This window comes from Trichosurus vulpecula, chromosome 8 (genome assembly GCF_011100635.1).
Source record: "Trichosurus vulpecula isolate mTriVul1 chromosome 8, mTriVul1.pri, whole genome shotgun sequence".
NCBI lineage: Eukaryota > Metazoa > Chordata > Mammalia > Diprotodontia > Phalangeridae > Trichosurus > Trichosurus vulpecula.
Genome location: NC_050580.1, coordinates 249,674,093 through 249,688,315, shown reverse-complemented (window position 1 = coordinate 249,688,315; position 14,223 = coordinate 249,674,093). Strand labels below are relative to the sequence as shown.

At 35.3% G+C, this 14,223-nt stretch overlaps 1 protein-coding gene across 1 annotated transcript in view; it reads left to right on the top strand.

Moving 5' to 3' along the window:
• Positions 1-426: 426 nt before the first annotated feature.
• The window catches only part of EML5 (EMAP like 5), a 186,527-nt gene continuing 172,730 nt past the window's right edge, over positions 427-14,223 (top strand). The window contains exons 1-6 of the mRNA XM_036736732.1: positions 427-492; positions 1,949-2,049; positions 3,763-3,922; positions 8,539-8,637; positions 10,001-10,069; positions 12,085-12,270. Coding sequence (XP_036592627.1) covers positions 427-492; positions 1,949-2,049; positions 3,763-3,922; positions 8,539-8,637; positions 10,001-10,069; positions 12,085-12,270 — 681 coding nt within the window. The remainder of the gene's footprint in view (positions 493-1,948; positions 2,050-3,762; positions 3,923-8,538; positions 8,638-10,000; positions 10,070-12,084; positions 12,271-14,223) is intronic.

Below are 14,223 nucleotides of genomic sequence, written 5' to 3'. Positions count from 1 at the left end.
CATTTAATATCGCTGGTCTGCAGTTTCCCTCTATGTAAAATAAGGGAGTTGAACTAGATGGCCTGCATGTTCTCTTTCAGCACTGAATTTACTGTGTACTGTTGCAATTTACTCTTGCTCACTATTCTCCATTGTCTTCTGGGTGATCCTCACAACTTTAGTTCTTCAGAGACTGTATTTCATGACTTACATCCATTAAAAATCATTGAAAGAAGGAATCCTCCAAAGTACTTATTAAGTACTTGCTATGTGTGAAGCACTGTGCTAAATTCTGAAGATACAAAGACAAAAACGAAGATAGTCTTTGTCTTGAGGAGCTTGCATTCTGACTGGGGAGCGTGGCCAGAGATGGGCATTTTGGTCCTAAAGATTACAGGGGTAGCTGAGTGGGTCATTGGGGAGTAGAATGGCAGTTACAATGGCAGAATGGATTTGATCATGATGTTTATGGTTCCAGAATTGAGAAGAGGGAACCTGTCTACCTGTGGACAAGTAAGCAGCTGTCAAGGAGGAGAAGGCTGGAGAGTAGGGAGGGAAGGAAAACATGAAGTGTGGTTGCTAAGGCTTTGCTGAAATAGTGGCATGGAAGAGATAGTCATTAGGTGGAGGACAGCAGTGTCTCAGGGCAGCAATGTGTTCAGAAAGATTACTGGTGTTTTTAAAATAAAAAAAAATGTCTTTCAGGGAGAAGCGTGAAACCCATAAAAAGCACTGTGCAATTCAACCTATTATCTTCCTCCTATTGAATTCTAAGCCTTGTTCATTTTCCAGTTATAGTAGATTCCCAAATATGTTTAACTGAACCAGCTCTGCAGGTTGTTTATACAAATGCATATCATAGCCTAAACAATAGATTTTCTTCATCATTTTAGGTTTTCCTCCTTTGTGGATAGTTAGGCCAAACTTTGAGTGATTATGTCTCTCATTTAGAAGGCTTAACAGCGCTGCAAACAGCAGTGTCATGCACAGAAAAGAGAAGCTGGAGGACTCCACTATCTTTGACTTGGACTCTCCTCTGGACCAAGTATAAACAGGAAGTCAGTGCTGGAGGGGACTCTGTATTGAGGGCACTGAGGGATCAGTTTTCAGTATGTCAGAACAAGAGGAGTACATCAAGACATAGAAAATGTTTTGGACCTTATTACTTTTAAAAGGACACCAAGAAAACATAAATAGTTATCAACCCAAATACCTACTTACCCAACTATAGAAAGTTTTTGTGTGATCTTGCACATCAGGTGCGTCTTTGATGAAGTTATGCGAAGAGATCGGGCAGGCTTTTGCAAGTATTATAATTTTAAGAACACATTTTAGAGTCACATAGTTGACTAACAGACCTAGTAAATACAAAATCCCATTGTGCTTAATGCTTTAAAAAAATGTATTCCTTTGAGCAAAACATGATCTTAATGTCATTCTTCAATAAGGTGGTACTATGAATATGTCAAAATTATACAAGATTCCTTGAAAAATAGAATGATGGAAATGATTTTGTTCAGTCTTTCAATTATTAGATTCAGATGAGGTATAGAACACAGAAATGTGTGCCCATCAAAGTGTCTGTCATAGCAGAGATTCGTGATAGATCCTTGTATAGTAGTGTTTAGTTTTCCAGCTCTTTGTGACCCTTTTTGGGGGTTTGGGGGCAAGATTTGCCACTTCCTTCTCCAGCTCATTTTACAGATGAGGGAAATGAGGCAAATCTTGCAAGTTTGGGCGAGTGACTTGCCCTGGGTCACACAAGGCCAAATTTGAACTCAGGAAGATGAGTGTTCCTGACTCTAGGTCTGGCATCCTATCTACTGCACCACCGAGCTTCCCCTACAAATAGTAAGCAGTTGGCAAAACTTAACTGAATTAAATGGAATTTGTTATTACTTCACCTCTCACCTTGTTTCCTTAGCCTCCTAAAATGGGTATAAAAACATCTGCTCTACTCACTTTATAGGGTTGTTGTGAAGAGATGAGAGCTTCTCTGGTCATTGAGAGCCCTTTGAGATTCTATAAGAGAAAATGGAGTGAGGAAGAAGAGGAGATCTTTGTAAATCCGTTAGAAAGAGCTGCTGTGCTAATTCCTTCTAACATCTGAATTAGGCTTTCTCTAGCGTTTGTATTTTAGGAGCATGGATAATAACATCATGGGTTCCCTGTCCATCGGTATATCTTTACCTCAGATAGACATCACAAACGAATGAGTTGGGTTCAGAATTCAATAGAAAGGAAGGAAACAAGCATTTATTTGGCATCTACTGTGTGCCAAGCACTGTTCTAAGCACTTTACAAATATTATCTCGTGATCTTCACAATAATCTTGAGAGGTTGGTGCTATTATCCCCATTTTGCAGTTGAGAAAACTGAGGCAGACAGAGTTTAAGTGACTGCCCACGCAGATAGTGTCTGAAGATCTTCCTGATTCCTAGGAGCAGCTAGGTATCACAGTGGATAGAGTACCAAACCTGGAGTCAGGCAGACCTGAGTTAAAAATGGCCTCAGACACTAGCTGTGTGACCCTGGGCATGTCGTTTAACCCCTGTTTGTCTTAATCCACTGGAGAAGGAAATAGCAAACCATTCCCGTGTTTTTGCCAAGAAAACCCCAAATGGTGTCACAAAGAGTCAGACACCAGTAAAATGACTGAACAACAACTTCCAGACTCCAGGCCCAGTGCTTTATTCCTTGTACCATCTAGCTGCCTCTTAGAGAGGGGAGAATGTCAGGATTGGAAAATCACATCATTCTTTAGTGACCACATAATTCCTGGCGAGGCCGGGAGGGGAAACCCATTTTTAATAACAATATTCCTTTAGCATTGTTGTGTGAATGCAAATTGAGGAACATTATAATATATAAACTATTGAAAATATTACTTGCAGGAGAGACATGTGGAGGGTGTGAGTAGTTTGCAACAAACTGTGTAAAAGAATTATTGAAAGAAAACTGGAACAAAGGATGCCATGAAAAAAATATATGAACTAAAAAGAAGATGGGCTGGACATGTGAGAATGAAGAATCACTGATGGACAGTCCTTGTGTTCCATTATTATTCTCAAAGTGTCAAGAGAAAAGAAGGCTTTTAGCACCAGTGTACTCCTTATAGTGAACTTGTTACAGGAGGATACGGGGAAGAGTTGCATGGGATGGGCAGGAATGGATGATTTGTGGAGGAATTTTGTAGGAAGAAAAGATGCACACTGATGATATCAGAATGCCAAATGAGTATTTGAAGTCATCATTTCACTGGATTTATTACTAGAAGAATACTTCACCACTTCCAAGGATTTTTAATGTTGTTGGTTTGGGTGTTGCTTCCACTAGTATAGCTTGCAATCCTTCTACAACTTAGTAGAGAGAATGATTATTTAAAAATGTATCACTCCGCAGCCAACCTGGATGAGCTATTTCGAAGTTAGCTCAATCAGTTATTAGGTAACAGACATGTATAGTCTATTACCAGATTCATACTTGAAAACTTTCAAGTTTAATGGGATGTGCTAGAGTTTGCTATTGTTGATGTGACTTTAAAGAGCATTTGCTTACTTCCATCTCGTAATTAGTCTTCAGAATAGGATTTTAGTGGAGGATTATTATGAATAGCCAGGTAAAATTGATGTCTTGTGAATACTTAAGCAGAAGTGTATTAAAATTGTGACTAATATAGTTCTATAAAAGTTCTTTTAAATTAAAATAATTTTAAAATACAACCTAAATACTATGAAATATCTACAGGCAATTATTTAAAAGTGTTATTTTTTTTTTTGGCAGCCTTGCATTGCATCCTGAGCGAGTTTTGGTAGCAACTGGACAAGTTGGGAAAGAACCATATATCTGTGTTTGGGACTCATACACGGTGCAAACTATATCAGTGCTTAAGGATATTCATACACATGGTATAGCTTGCTTATCATTCGACTTGGATGGGCAAGTATGTGTTTTTTTCCTAAATAATGTTTTAAAAACATGTACTGCAAAGACTTGTTATGATGTTAGATGTTATTAGTTGTTATGTTTTAATTGAAAAACTTTTGTTTATTAGAATGTAGTAGTTGAACATTCCAAGTAATTAGATCTCTCAGAACTTTTTGTTTAGCTGAACGAAACTGATTTGTTCTTGCCAGCTAAATAATTTACCTTTAAAGTCATACTGATTATACATTAGTAGAATATTGCCTGGTTATTAGCAATAAAAAATGTAATGGACAACGACTGCCAGATAACACAAAGTAGATGTAGAGTAAATGGAAAAAAGTCTTAAAATTAGTTTTTCATAGATTGAATTATACTGACTGTAGTTTTTAGTATTTCAAAAGGCCATTGAGTTTGGACTTTTTTCATGAAAAGTGTAGGATGGATGCTCTAGGATGATGAGCTTTTTATCTGTTACTTCTGTGTAGATAGACATCAGAATTGGAAAGCTGTTTGCTTTAATATGCAGATTTACTAAAATAATTGTAAAATCACCACTAATTAAATGTCTGTCCCTAAAATGTTAGTTATGTCCCATCAGCAAGGAATGAAGGAAGAACAAAAAAGCTTTAGCGGAGTTTTAGCACAATGCCTGGCACATCATAGGTGCTTAATTAATTTTTACTTAAGTGAATTGTTTTAGTTTTTCAGATTTTAAAAGATAATTGATTGTTGACAAATATTCATTTTTCTTTCCATGGCTATGCTGCAAATATTATTTTAGTAGTGTATGCTAATAGTAAACCTTACTCTTAAAATCATCTCAAACTTCTTAATTTGCTTTTTATTAATTTATTATTCCTGCTTTAAAATTAGCCATGTAGTACTAAATATTCCAGAAGTAGATTTCCATACATGCCATTTCTTCAAAAATACCAAACTAACAGAAATTGAGAAGGTTCTTTTTATATAAAATATTGAAGGTCTCCTTTGACTAGCTGATTGAAGATCATAATTATTTTATTATAAGGAGTATTTCTGTGTTTTTCCTTTTAGATGCCCAGTATAATTTTGCAATATGATTCCTAGAAAAGTTTTTTTAATAGTTGTAATTTTGATTGAATGGTGTCCTAGATTAGATTCCCAGTAAGTACTTTTTGGAGTCAGAGGTGGTAGTGTAATAGTAACTGTTTCCTTATTTCTTAAAAAAGCTTTCTTGGTTTCCACTTTAAAGGGAAGATGTTATCTTATTGTTTAGATGCCTCATTTTATTTTATGTATTTAAAAATTGTTCTGAAACATGGTCCATAGGCTTTATCAGAATCACAAAAGGGCTGAAGACACAAAAAAAGGTCAAGAACCCTTGGACTACTTAAGGTCCTTTGCAACAAGCAATTTTATGATCTTATGGAGGTTGTTTCTCTAAACCCCTAGTAATAATGTGATAGAAATGTGATTGTACCCAAAGGGGAACAGTGAATTACTCTACCCTATCCCCTAATAAGTTGGAAAACATGAATTCAAATAAAGACTCTGTATCTAACTAGCTTTGTGAATTTTGTTTAACATATATATGTATATTTATTTTTTCAATCAGCAAAAATCTTTCACCATAAATGGCACCCCCCTCCACCTTGAGAAATAAATAAAAACACAGTAGAAATACATATAGTGTGTCAAAACAAATTTCTACATTTGCTGTGGCCAAAAAACATATTTGTCTCATTTTGACTACTGCTCTATTAGAGGTTGATAGCATGTTTTATCAACGGTCTTCAGGAATTGTGGTTGGTTATTATACTAGTCATAGTTCCTAATTCTTTCAAAGTTGTTTGCCTTTACTATCTTGTTGTCATTGACTAAAATTGTTCTCTTCACTTCACTGGGCATGAGTTCATATAAAATTTCCTAGATTTCTCTGAAGTCATCCACTTTGTATTTCTTACAAAACAGTACTATTCTATTACATGTATATACTATAACTTATTTGTTCATTTCCCAAATTATGGGCACCCTCTAAATTTACATTTTTGCCACCTCAAAAGAGGCCTGGCATTTCTTCTCTGCCTGGTGTACAGTCTCTCCCTAGACACTGGAGTGGTGTGCTCCTGTCTTGGCCCAGTCCGCAGTGTCCGCAGACTTCTCTGTCTGTCTCCTTATGCCAACCTGGGCTGAGCAAAGGATTCACTGTGATTTTTTCTGAATTTTCCCATCAGGATTTAGACTGGTACATTTTCCAGATCTGTTTAGAAGAGCCATGGATGAGAATTCATCTGCATTCCTAGAGCCCATTCCATTTAGGAATGTTTTGTCAAAACACTTCTTATCTCTGTACATTAGTTTCCTTATCAGTAAAGCTAGAGGATCAAACTATGTGATCTCTAAGGTTCTTTCCATATGAGCCTATGATTCTAAGTTGTAAGGGCCTATATTTGCTGGGAGAAGGCAATTTCTGTGTAAGATTAAGTTAGCAATGAAACTGAAGCCTAGAGAAGTTTACTTTTTCACTTCTCCAGGGTAAGCAAATCAGCAAGTCAGCATAAGCTAGGGTTAGAATTCACATAGCTTGAGGTCATTTAGTCTAACCTTTCCTTTAGATTCAGAATTTTCACTTGGTCCCACAGTATGAAGCTGAAAATTTAGCTGTGTGGGTTTTTTTTTAAGCTATTTTTGAATGAGGTTGAAAGACTGTGGGAAGATGATGGTATGGTAAGACCTAATGGAGCCCAGTTCCCACATTAGTTCCTCCAGTGAAACTCTAGAAATGCAGTAGAAGAAACAATGATAAAGAAAACCAATGAGAATCACCTGTAATCTCCATCCATTCTAGGTGTGTACAAAAAAGACCACCTACCAGAATCCCGCAGAAGAGCAGATCAAGGATAAGCTAGGGTAGGTAGCAGTCAAAATATAATGCAGCCCAGTCTGAAAGCGGGAGACAGGGCCAGAATGGAATTAAGTATGCAGGGTAACCCATTAAACTCATTGACTTTGAGGCAGGAGATAAACAGCCAGTGCAGTGAGAGGCAACCCAGTGGCCTCATCCTCATCTGTAGCGGGAGGTAGGGGAAGACCAGTATTAAGCAGTATGTGCTGAATATGGCATCCAGGCAACGTGGCTCTGGAGGAGACAAGGCTACATGAGTCTAGCAGAACAGGGAGCCTAACCCTAGTCTTAGACAACAGTAGGATCAGGCAGGGTCTATCTATACCAAAAAAAGATCAGTTTTCCATTTGAGAAGGTAAAGAATTTATAATTGTTCAATTTAGGTTTTGTAGGCACCTAAACCAAATATTTTGGCCAGAGAAATATGTTTTGAATTGAATTATCAGGATTTGGTATTTACATATAAAAAAGAAATAATTTGGTTACTGAATTTCAATAAGTAATGAGTGAAATTCTATCATCTGTAGCAAGAGTTGTGTAGGAAAACGTATTGTAACAGTTGTTCTAGTCTACAGACTTTAAAGGTAATATTTTAGAAATGTGAATTGTATGAAATATAACAGAAAATTTAGATTTTATTATAATAAACTTGGGAGATTCGAATTATCTTTTGCTGCTATTTCTTTTATAGAAGATGAATAAATGAAAAAGGTTCTTATGTGAGTGGTGCTAGACATACAAAAGTCCCTGCCTTCATGAACTCATTCTAATGGGGGAAACGTAGTGAGGATCTGGCCTGGAAATCCACAGGGGAAGCAGCACTTCCCCACCCCCACCCCCACCCTGGCCATTTTACTCTTCATTGACTAGACTGCAAGAATATAAAGAGTTATGGATCTCAAACGTAGTGACTTGCTATTTGTTAGCATTTTTCTCTTAAGTTTAGTAGGAAAGTTGAAACAAATAGATAAAAAGAAAATTCAAAAATCCATTTTTTAAGGGGCTTCTAAGTGGCACAGTCGATAGAGCAAATGTCCCCGGAGTCAGGAGGATTTGAGTTCAAATGCAGCCTCAGGTACTTACTAACAGTATGACCCTGGACAACCCACTCGACCCCATTGCCTCCGTTTAGGATTTTTTTTTGTTTTATGAATACATAGATGGTTGAGAGTTAGCATGATTGAAACTTTCCCCAAATATGCGCATTTTCATTATTGTGTTAACATGGCTATTACTAGTAATTTTTAAAAACTGCTCTCTGTACTAATTAATTTTTCCCAAATGATATCTTTTAACAATATGAAATAAAGACGACTTTCTAAAATATCTATGAATCTATTTTACTATTTGCCTGAAACATGTAGTTGAGGAAGCTAGGTGGCATAGTAGATGGAGCACATGGGCTTAGAGTGAGGAAGATCTGAGTCCTATGTGGTCTCCAACAGTTAGTAGCTGTGTGACCTTAGGCGAGTCATTTAACCTCTGTGTGCTTTAGTTTCCTTAGCTGAAAAATGAGGTTAATAGTAATGCCTCCCTCTGAGGGCCGTTGTGAGGATCAAATGAGATCATCGTGAAGCACGCACAGCGCCCGGCACATAGTAAATATTAGATAGATATTAGTAGTTGTTGTTAGTGTAATATCCGTTCAGTTCATTCAGGCTTAAAGGCGATGTGTAAAATGTTTACCATCTACATATTTCTGTGACTTGATTTATTCATTTTTCTCTTCATCTCACTGAAAATGTCAGCGCTTGGTATCTGTTGGACTGGATTCAAAAAATGCAATCTGTGTTTGGGATTGGAGAAAAGGAAAAATGTTATCCATGGCTCCTGGGCACACAGACAGAGTAAGTATTCTCCGTGGAATTCCTGATTTGGTGGGGCTTTGAGTTTTATTCTTTGTTGCGTTATTGTTATGAATAGGAACTCTTTAATTAGAACTCCAATTTTAGAGCAAATGCAAAAAAAAAACAAGTTTTGGAACAGAGATGTATTTATCAGATTGGGGCTAGGTAAGTGTAAGATCTTTTGGGGAAAACCTTATATTGATTGATTTCAGTAGGCTAAGAATGTGTCTATGGTCATTGACACCAGAGAAATTAATGGAGTGAATTTAGTACACCTCAAAATGGATATATTTTATGAAATTTTAGAGGAAAAGCATATTGCTCACAAAAATTTTAAATATATATTAGAATTCTTTTACATAGCCACTTCTATTTTTCTTCTCTTTTCTTTCAACTGGTATGAAACTAACCACATAAACCATTTTCAAGGTTCTGTCTTTGTTAAATGCTATGCAACTTTTTCTTCTTAATTAAATATGGGTTGAAAACTATAATAATAAACATGCAAATATATTTAATTATCTTATCGTACTAGAATTTTGTGATATTAAATTTTACCATATTAATGGTTTCACTGGCTCATTTCTTGAGTCTTGAAAATATTATATAGAGGTTTTATTAGTATTTTTTAAAAAGCTCTCTGATATATCCGTAAGTGAATATTGTATAATCGCTTGAGGCAGTGTGGTATAGTATATAGAGAACTGGCCTCGGAGTCAGGAATACCTGAGTTCAAGGTTCTTCACTGATATATAACTGAATCGCAGGGAAGTCACTTTATTTACCAAGAAAGCTATTTCTTTCTAGCCCTATGTACTTTCAATGTGGTGCTTATTTTGTTTAAAAGATTTCTTTAATGGATACATTATTTAGAGATTTATGGTTTTAAGGAAGAGATGAGGAATATACATATATATATAGTAAAATTTTCATTTCCTTTTTTTTCATAAAATTTATATGAATAATGTGTAAAAAGAGAAAAGACAAGAGTAATATTGTGGATAAAGAGCTGACCTCAAAGCCGAGAAGACTTGGGTTCAAGTCCTTCTCTGATCCATAGTGACTGTGGAACTTTGGGTAAGACAGTTAACCTCTGAGTGTCCTTAGGCACTTCTCTAAAACTGTAATTTGCAGATAAGATCTCCTTTAGTAGAGGAAGCTTACTCTTCTGTTTCAGTAGAATCACAGGTAATAGTCCAATTGCATGTATCACAATAACTTCATATTTTGAAGGTGGAATCATATGTTTTTAATGGGTAGCATAATATTAAGACAGGAGGGGTTTTGACTTTCGGTCATATTTAGTATGAGACTGAAATATTATTAAAAGATGAGTTTAACTGCAATTCCTGTTTATTTACAGATATTTGACATTTCTTGGGACTTGTATCAACCAAATAAACTTGTCAGTTGTGGTGTAAAACATATTAAGGTAATCAATGTGTCTTTTTTTCCCCATTCAGCCACATCAGTGTTATTTTATTTTTTTCCCAAAATTGAATTTCATACTGCTGCTTAAATTTGTACAGCCATTTGAAATATGAAAATCCTCACTTGTATTTTTAAATTTTATATTTGCAGTTCATATTTTAAAGCCCTTGTCAGTGGTTGTTCCAGTGTTTATGAGAAACTTAAGGTCAAAATTAGCGGTAATTTTTTCTTCAGCTAAATAGTAAAGCTGCCATGTAACTTAATTTCCAGTGAGCCTCAGAGGCCTACTTGCAGAGTTCCACTCCAGTATGTAGCCTTATCTTTCTTATGTCATATTCCTTTGTGGATCCCCTTCAAGAACATTGACCTCTGATGCATTTAGTTATGATAAAAAGGAACCCTAGATTTTGAGTGATGTCCTGGCCTCAAATTCTATAAGCCACTGCTGGTTGTTTGACCTTGGATTACTCACTCATCTCAGACTCCATGTACATTCATAAATATCATTCATGATACTAATATTCCTAGTGTTTCATATAGAGCCAAAAGCTCACCTCTTAGTTTATAAACTTACTGTGCCATTAAAGAGGAAATTTTAGTTGTACTAGGAGTAGGTTTGTATCCTCTTTTTCCAAGTAAAGACTATGAAACATAGTAGTTTTTCTTAGTAACCAGCACATCAGAGAAATTCATTTCCATGAAAGAGACTTAGAAGGTAATTAATACAAGTTTTGATAATTAGGAACCAAATAAAATCTTAATTCAATGAAGCAGTCATTTGTTACTTGAATAGATAAGAATCCTGGAAGATAGAATTTGAAGGAGAAAAAAGATTACGTGTATAAAGTACCAGTAAAGCATATTAAAGTTTGTAGTTCTTAGTAAGATGTACAAGCCCACTGAATAATTTATTTTCTCTATAGTTTGAATATGGTTATTTTGTATTAACTTTTTCAGTAAGAATTAATGTTTAAAAATTATATCTATCCTAGCAGACCTTTTCCATTCTTTCTTGTTTTCCCTATATGTACACTATTTACTAAATTTACTTAACTTGTATTATTTTTTAAAAATCAGGGTTACAAATAGTTTCCCTGGCTTCCAAAGGGGCTACATAGGTCATTACTAACAAGTTTTTAATTATTTCAGGGGAAGGGAATTGTAAAATGTAGAGGAATACTATAATTGAGGATAATGAGTCTGCTCAATCAGAAAACTAGATCTAGAACAGAACCTTCTTGTCACTAAGACATAATTATAGATTAGATGAACCAATCATGTGTTCTATCCAATGTTCTTTTTGTTGTTCATGTAGATAGCCAACCTAAACTGTTACCCTTCCATTTGGAAAGTTTAATATAGGTTCTGTACTAAGTATATAATATATAAGTATAATGTATACAAAATAAGAAAGTTATAAGGATCTTTATAAATACCATCGAATCATAAACAACAGGGGTAGCATGGGATAGTGGGTAGAGGGTTGGGCTTGTAATCAAGAAGGACTGGATTTACGTTCCACTTCTTACACATACTGACTAGTTGTGTGACTTTGGGCAGTCTCTTAACTTCTCTGGGCTGAAGGGGTTGGGAGTGGAAAAAGTTTAAGAAGCACTGTGTTTAGGCAGCTTTCTGAGGCTATAAATTGCAGACATAGGGTCCACCTGCAGGAACTCCTTACCTGGGAGCTCCCTGAACCAATGAAATCATAGGTCTTCTCCCTATCACTATAAAAAGTTGGAACTGGAAAGAACTTTAAAGTAATCATGAAGTCTAATGCCCTAGTTTTTAAGAAAAGTGAGACCCAAACAATTTTAGTGAGTGCAGAACACAGACTCTGACATTAACTGTTAATCCAATACTGCAGTAGCGTTAGAGAATTTTTTAGTCTTGTGTCTTCTAATCCTTTAAACAAATCTCCCATCATATTCCTACTTCATCAACCATATATAAATTTATGTAAATATAATTTCTAAAAAGTATTTTCTAATTTGCATTTATTATCTATCTTCATAGTTCTGGAGTTTGTGTGGAAACTCTTTGACTCCAAAGCGAGGTGTCTTTGGTAAGGCTGGTGATCTTCAGACAATATTGTGCCTTGCCTGTGCAAGAGATGAATTAACATATTCCGGCGCACTCAGTGGGGATGTCTATGTATGGAAAGGAGTCAATCTTATACGTACAATACAAGGAGCACATGCAGTAAGTATATTTCTACTATAATCTATTATTTGGTTGGCAGACTGATCTAGTGAACAGAGTGGGTAGCTTTAGAGTCAGGAAGTCTTAAATACAGGTCCTGCCTCTGACACATACTCGGTGTGTAACTATGACAATTTACTTTGCCTCTCGGTGCTCCCTGCAAAATTCTAAGATCCAAGTTGGAGAAAATTGCTGATCTGTATTGATGAGAGATTTTCTACACTGGGTGGGAGTTCCTTAATACTGATGAAATCACAGGTTTGGACATCCTCTTCCTTGCTACCCTTGAATGTAAGCTTTGTTGAATAAGCTTTTTCTAGTATATTATAGTACCAGCATGTTCAAACGGACATTTCTTTCAGCATGTCTTTACATACTGTTAGATACTGGTGCTACTATCAGACCTTTTCTACACTGATTTTGTAAATTTGCATTTTACCTTTACATCATTCAAATGTATACTGATCTAAAAGTGTTCTCACCTTTGCTTACTATACTTTTCTTTTGGCTAGGAAAAAGGAAGAGAATAATAGTCTTGTTCTTAGAGCCTTGTATATTCTCAGTGCTTGTATAGTTCAAGTGAAGTTAGATAGTATCTTAGGTTAGTATTAATGTAGCCTTGCAGATTGCAAAAAAGTTTTTCCTTCCTCTGATTTTTAAAATATCTACCATCATAATTTTCATTCCTTTCTCTACTGATGTTTTGTTCATTAATGCATCTGATCAAAGTGAACATCAGCCCAAGAAAATGTAAAACTCTATTACTGATAATTTCTATACTCATTTTTAAATAAAATAATTTGTACTTTTATTTTGTGCTTATATTTCGTTAAGTCCCTGTGGTATGATCCCATGTCATGACTAAGTTATTTCTACTTTTGGTGAAACTTTACCAAATGACACACAGTGTAGCTGCATTATTTCAGCTGAATTATGTACTTGTTGAATTTGGACTCCATATGGCCAACATTTTGGGATCTCCATATGAAGTCTTTGTGTATATTTTCCTTTGGGATTGTCAGTCAAAGTAGTTAAGTAGTCTTCTAAAAAATCTTTGGGTGTTTAAATATAGGAAGCTCTGTTAATACCTGCTCAGGATATTTAAGTGTGTATGTGTATACACATATATATGTGTGTATTTATCAAACCAAAGCTAGATTTTAAGTAACAGAGACACTAATTACTTAACTAAAATGTTTTACCGACATTAAGTATGTCTTAGTGGGGAACAATAAATAAATTTAAATTATTATTTAGATGTTTTAAATTAGGTTAAACTAATGTACCAGTCTAGCACTCTTTTTATCAGCAAGAATACATGCCATTATTTTCCTATTAATGGATTAGGAATAAAAATAAATTTTCTAATTCTGTGATTGTGGTTACATGACTAAAAATTCTTACATAGCTGAAGTTTCCCAAGTAAATCACTTTGGTATCTAGTACCAGAGTGCTTTTAAAGTCTTAACTGATCTATGTAATACTTGTATAAAGTATAAATACATGATTTAAACTTTAATTTTTTTTTACTGTGCACAACATGTAAAACAAGATTCGTTCAGATGAGATAAAATGTTGGTTTTGTAGGAATAACATGTGGACTTTTCTCTGAGAAGTTCAAGTACTTATCGTTTTAGTCATTCTTTCAGTTTTTATAGAGAATATCAAATTGAACCTAATAGAAGATAGACTGGGAGAGGCAGCCTGCCATAGTCAATAGAAAGCTGGCTACAGAGTCAGGAAGAACTGGAGTTCAAGTCCTTCCTCTGACACATGCTAGATATGTGATCCTGGACAAGTCACTTAAACTTTCAGTGCCCCAGGTGACTGTCTAAGAAAATAAGTTGCAGGCAAGGTGCCTATCAGTATTCATAGAGGAAGTCCTTTAAGGTGGCTCCCAATACTGAAGAAATTATGGTTCCTTTAAAAAACAAAATAAACCAAAAATACTTC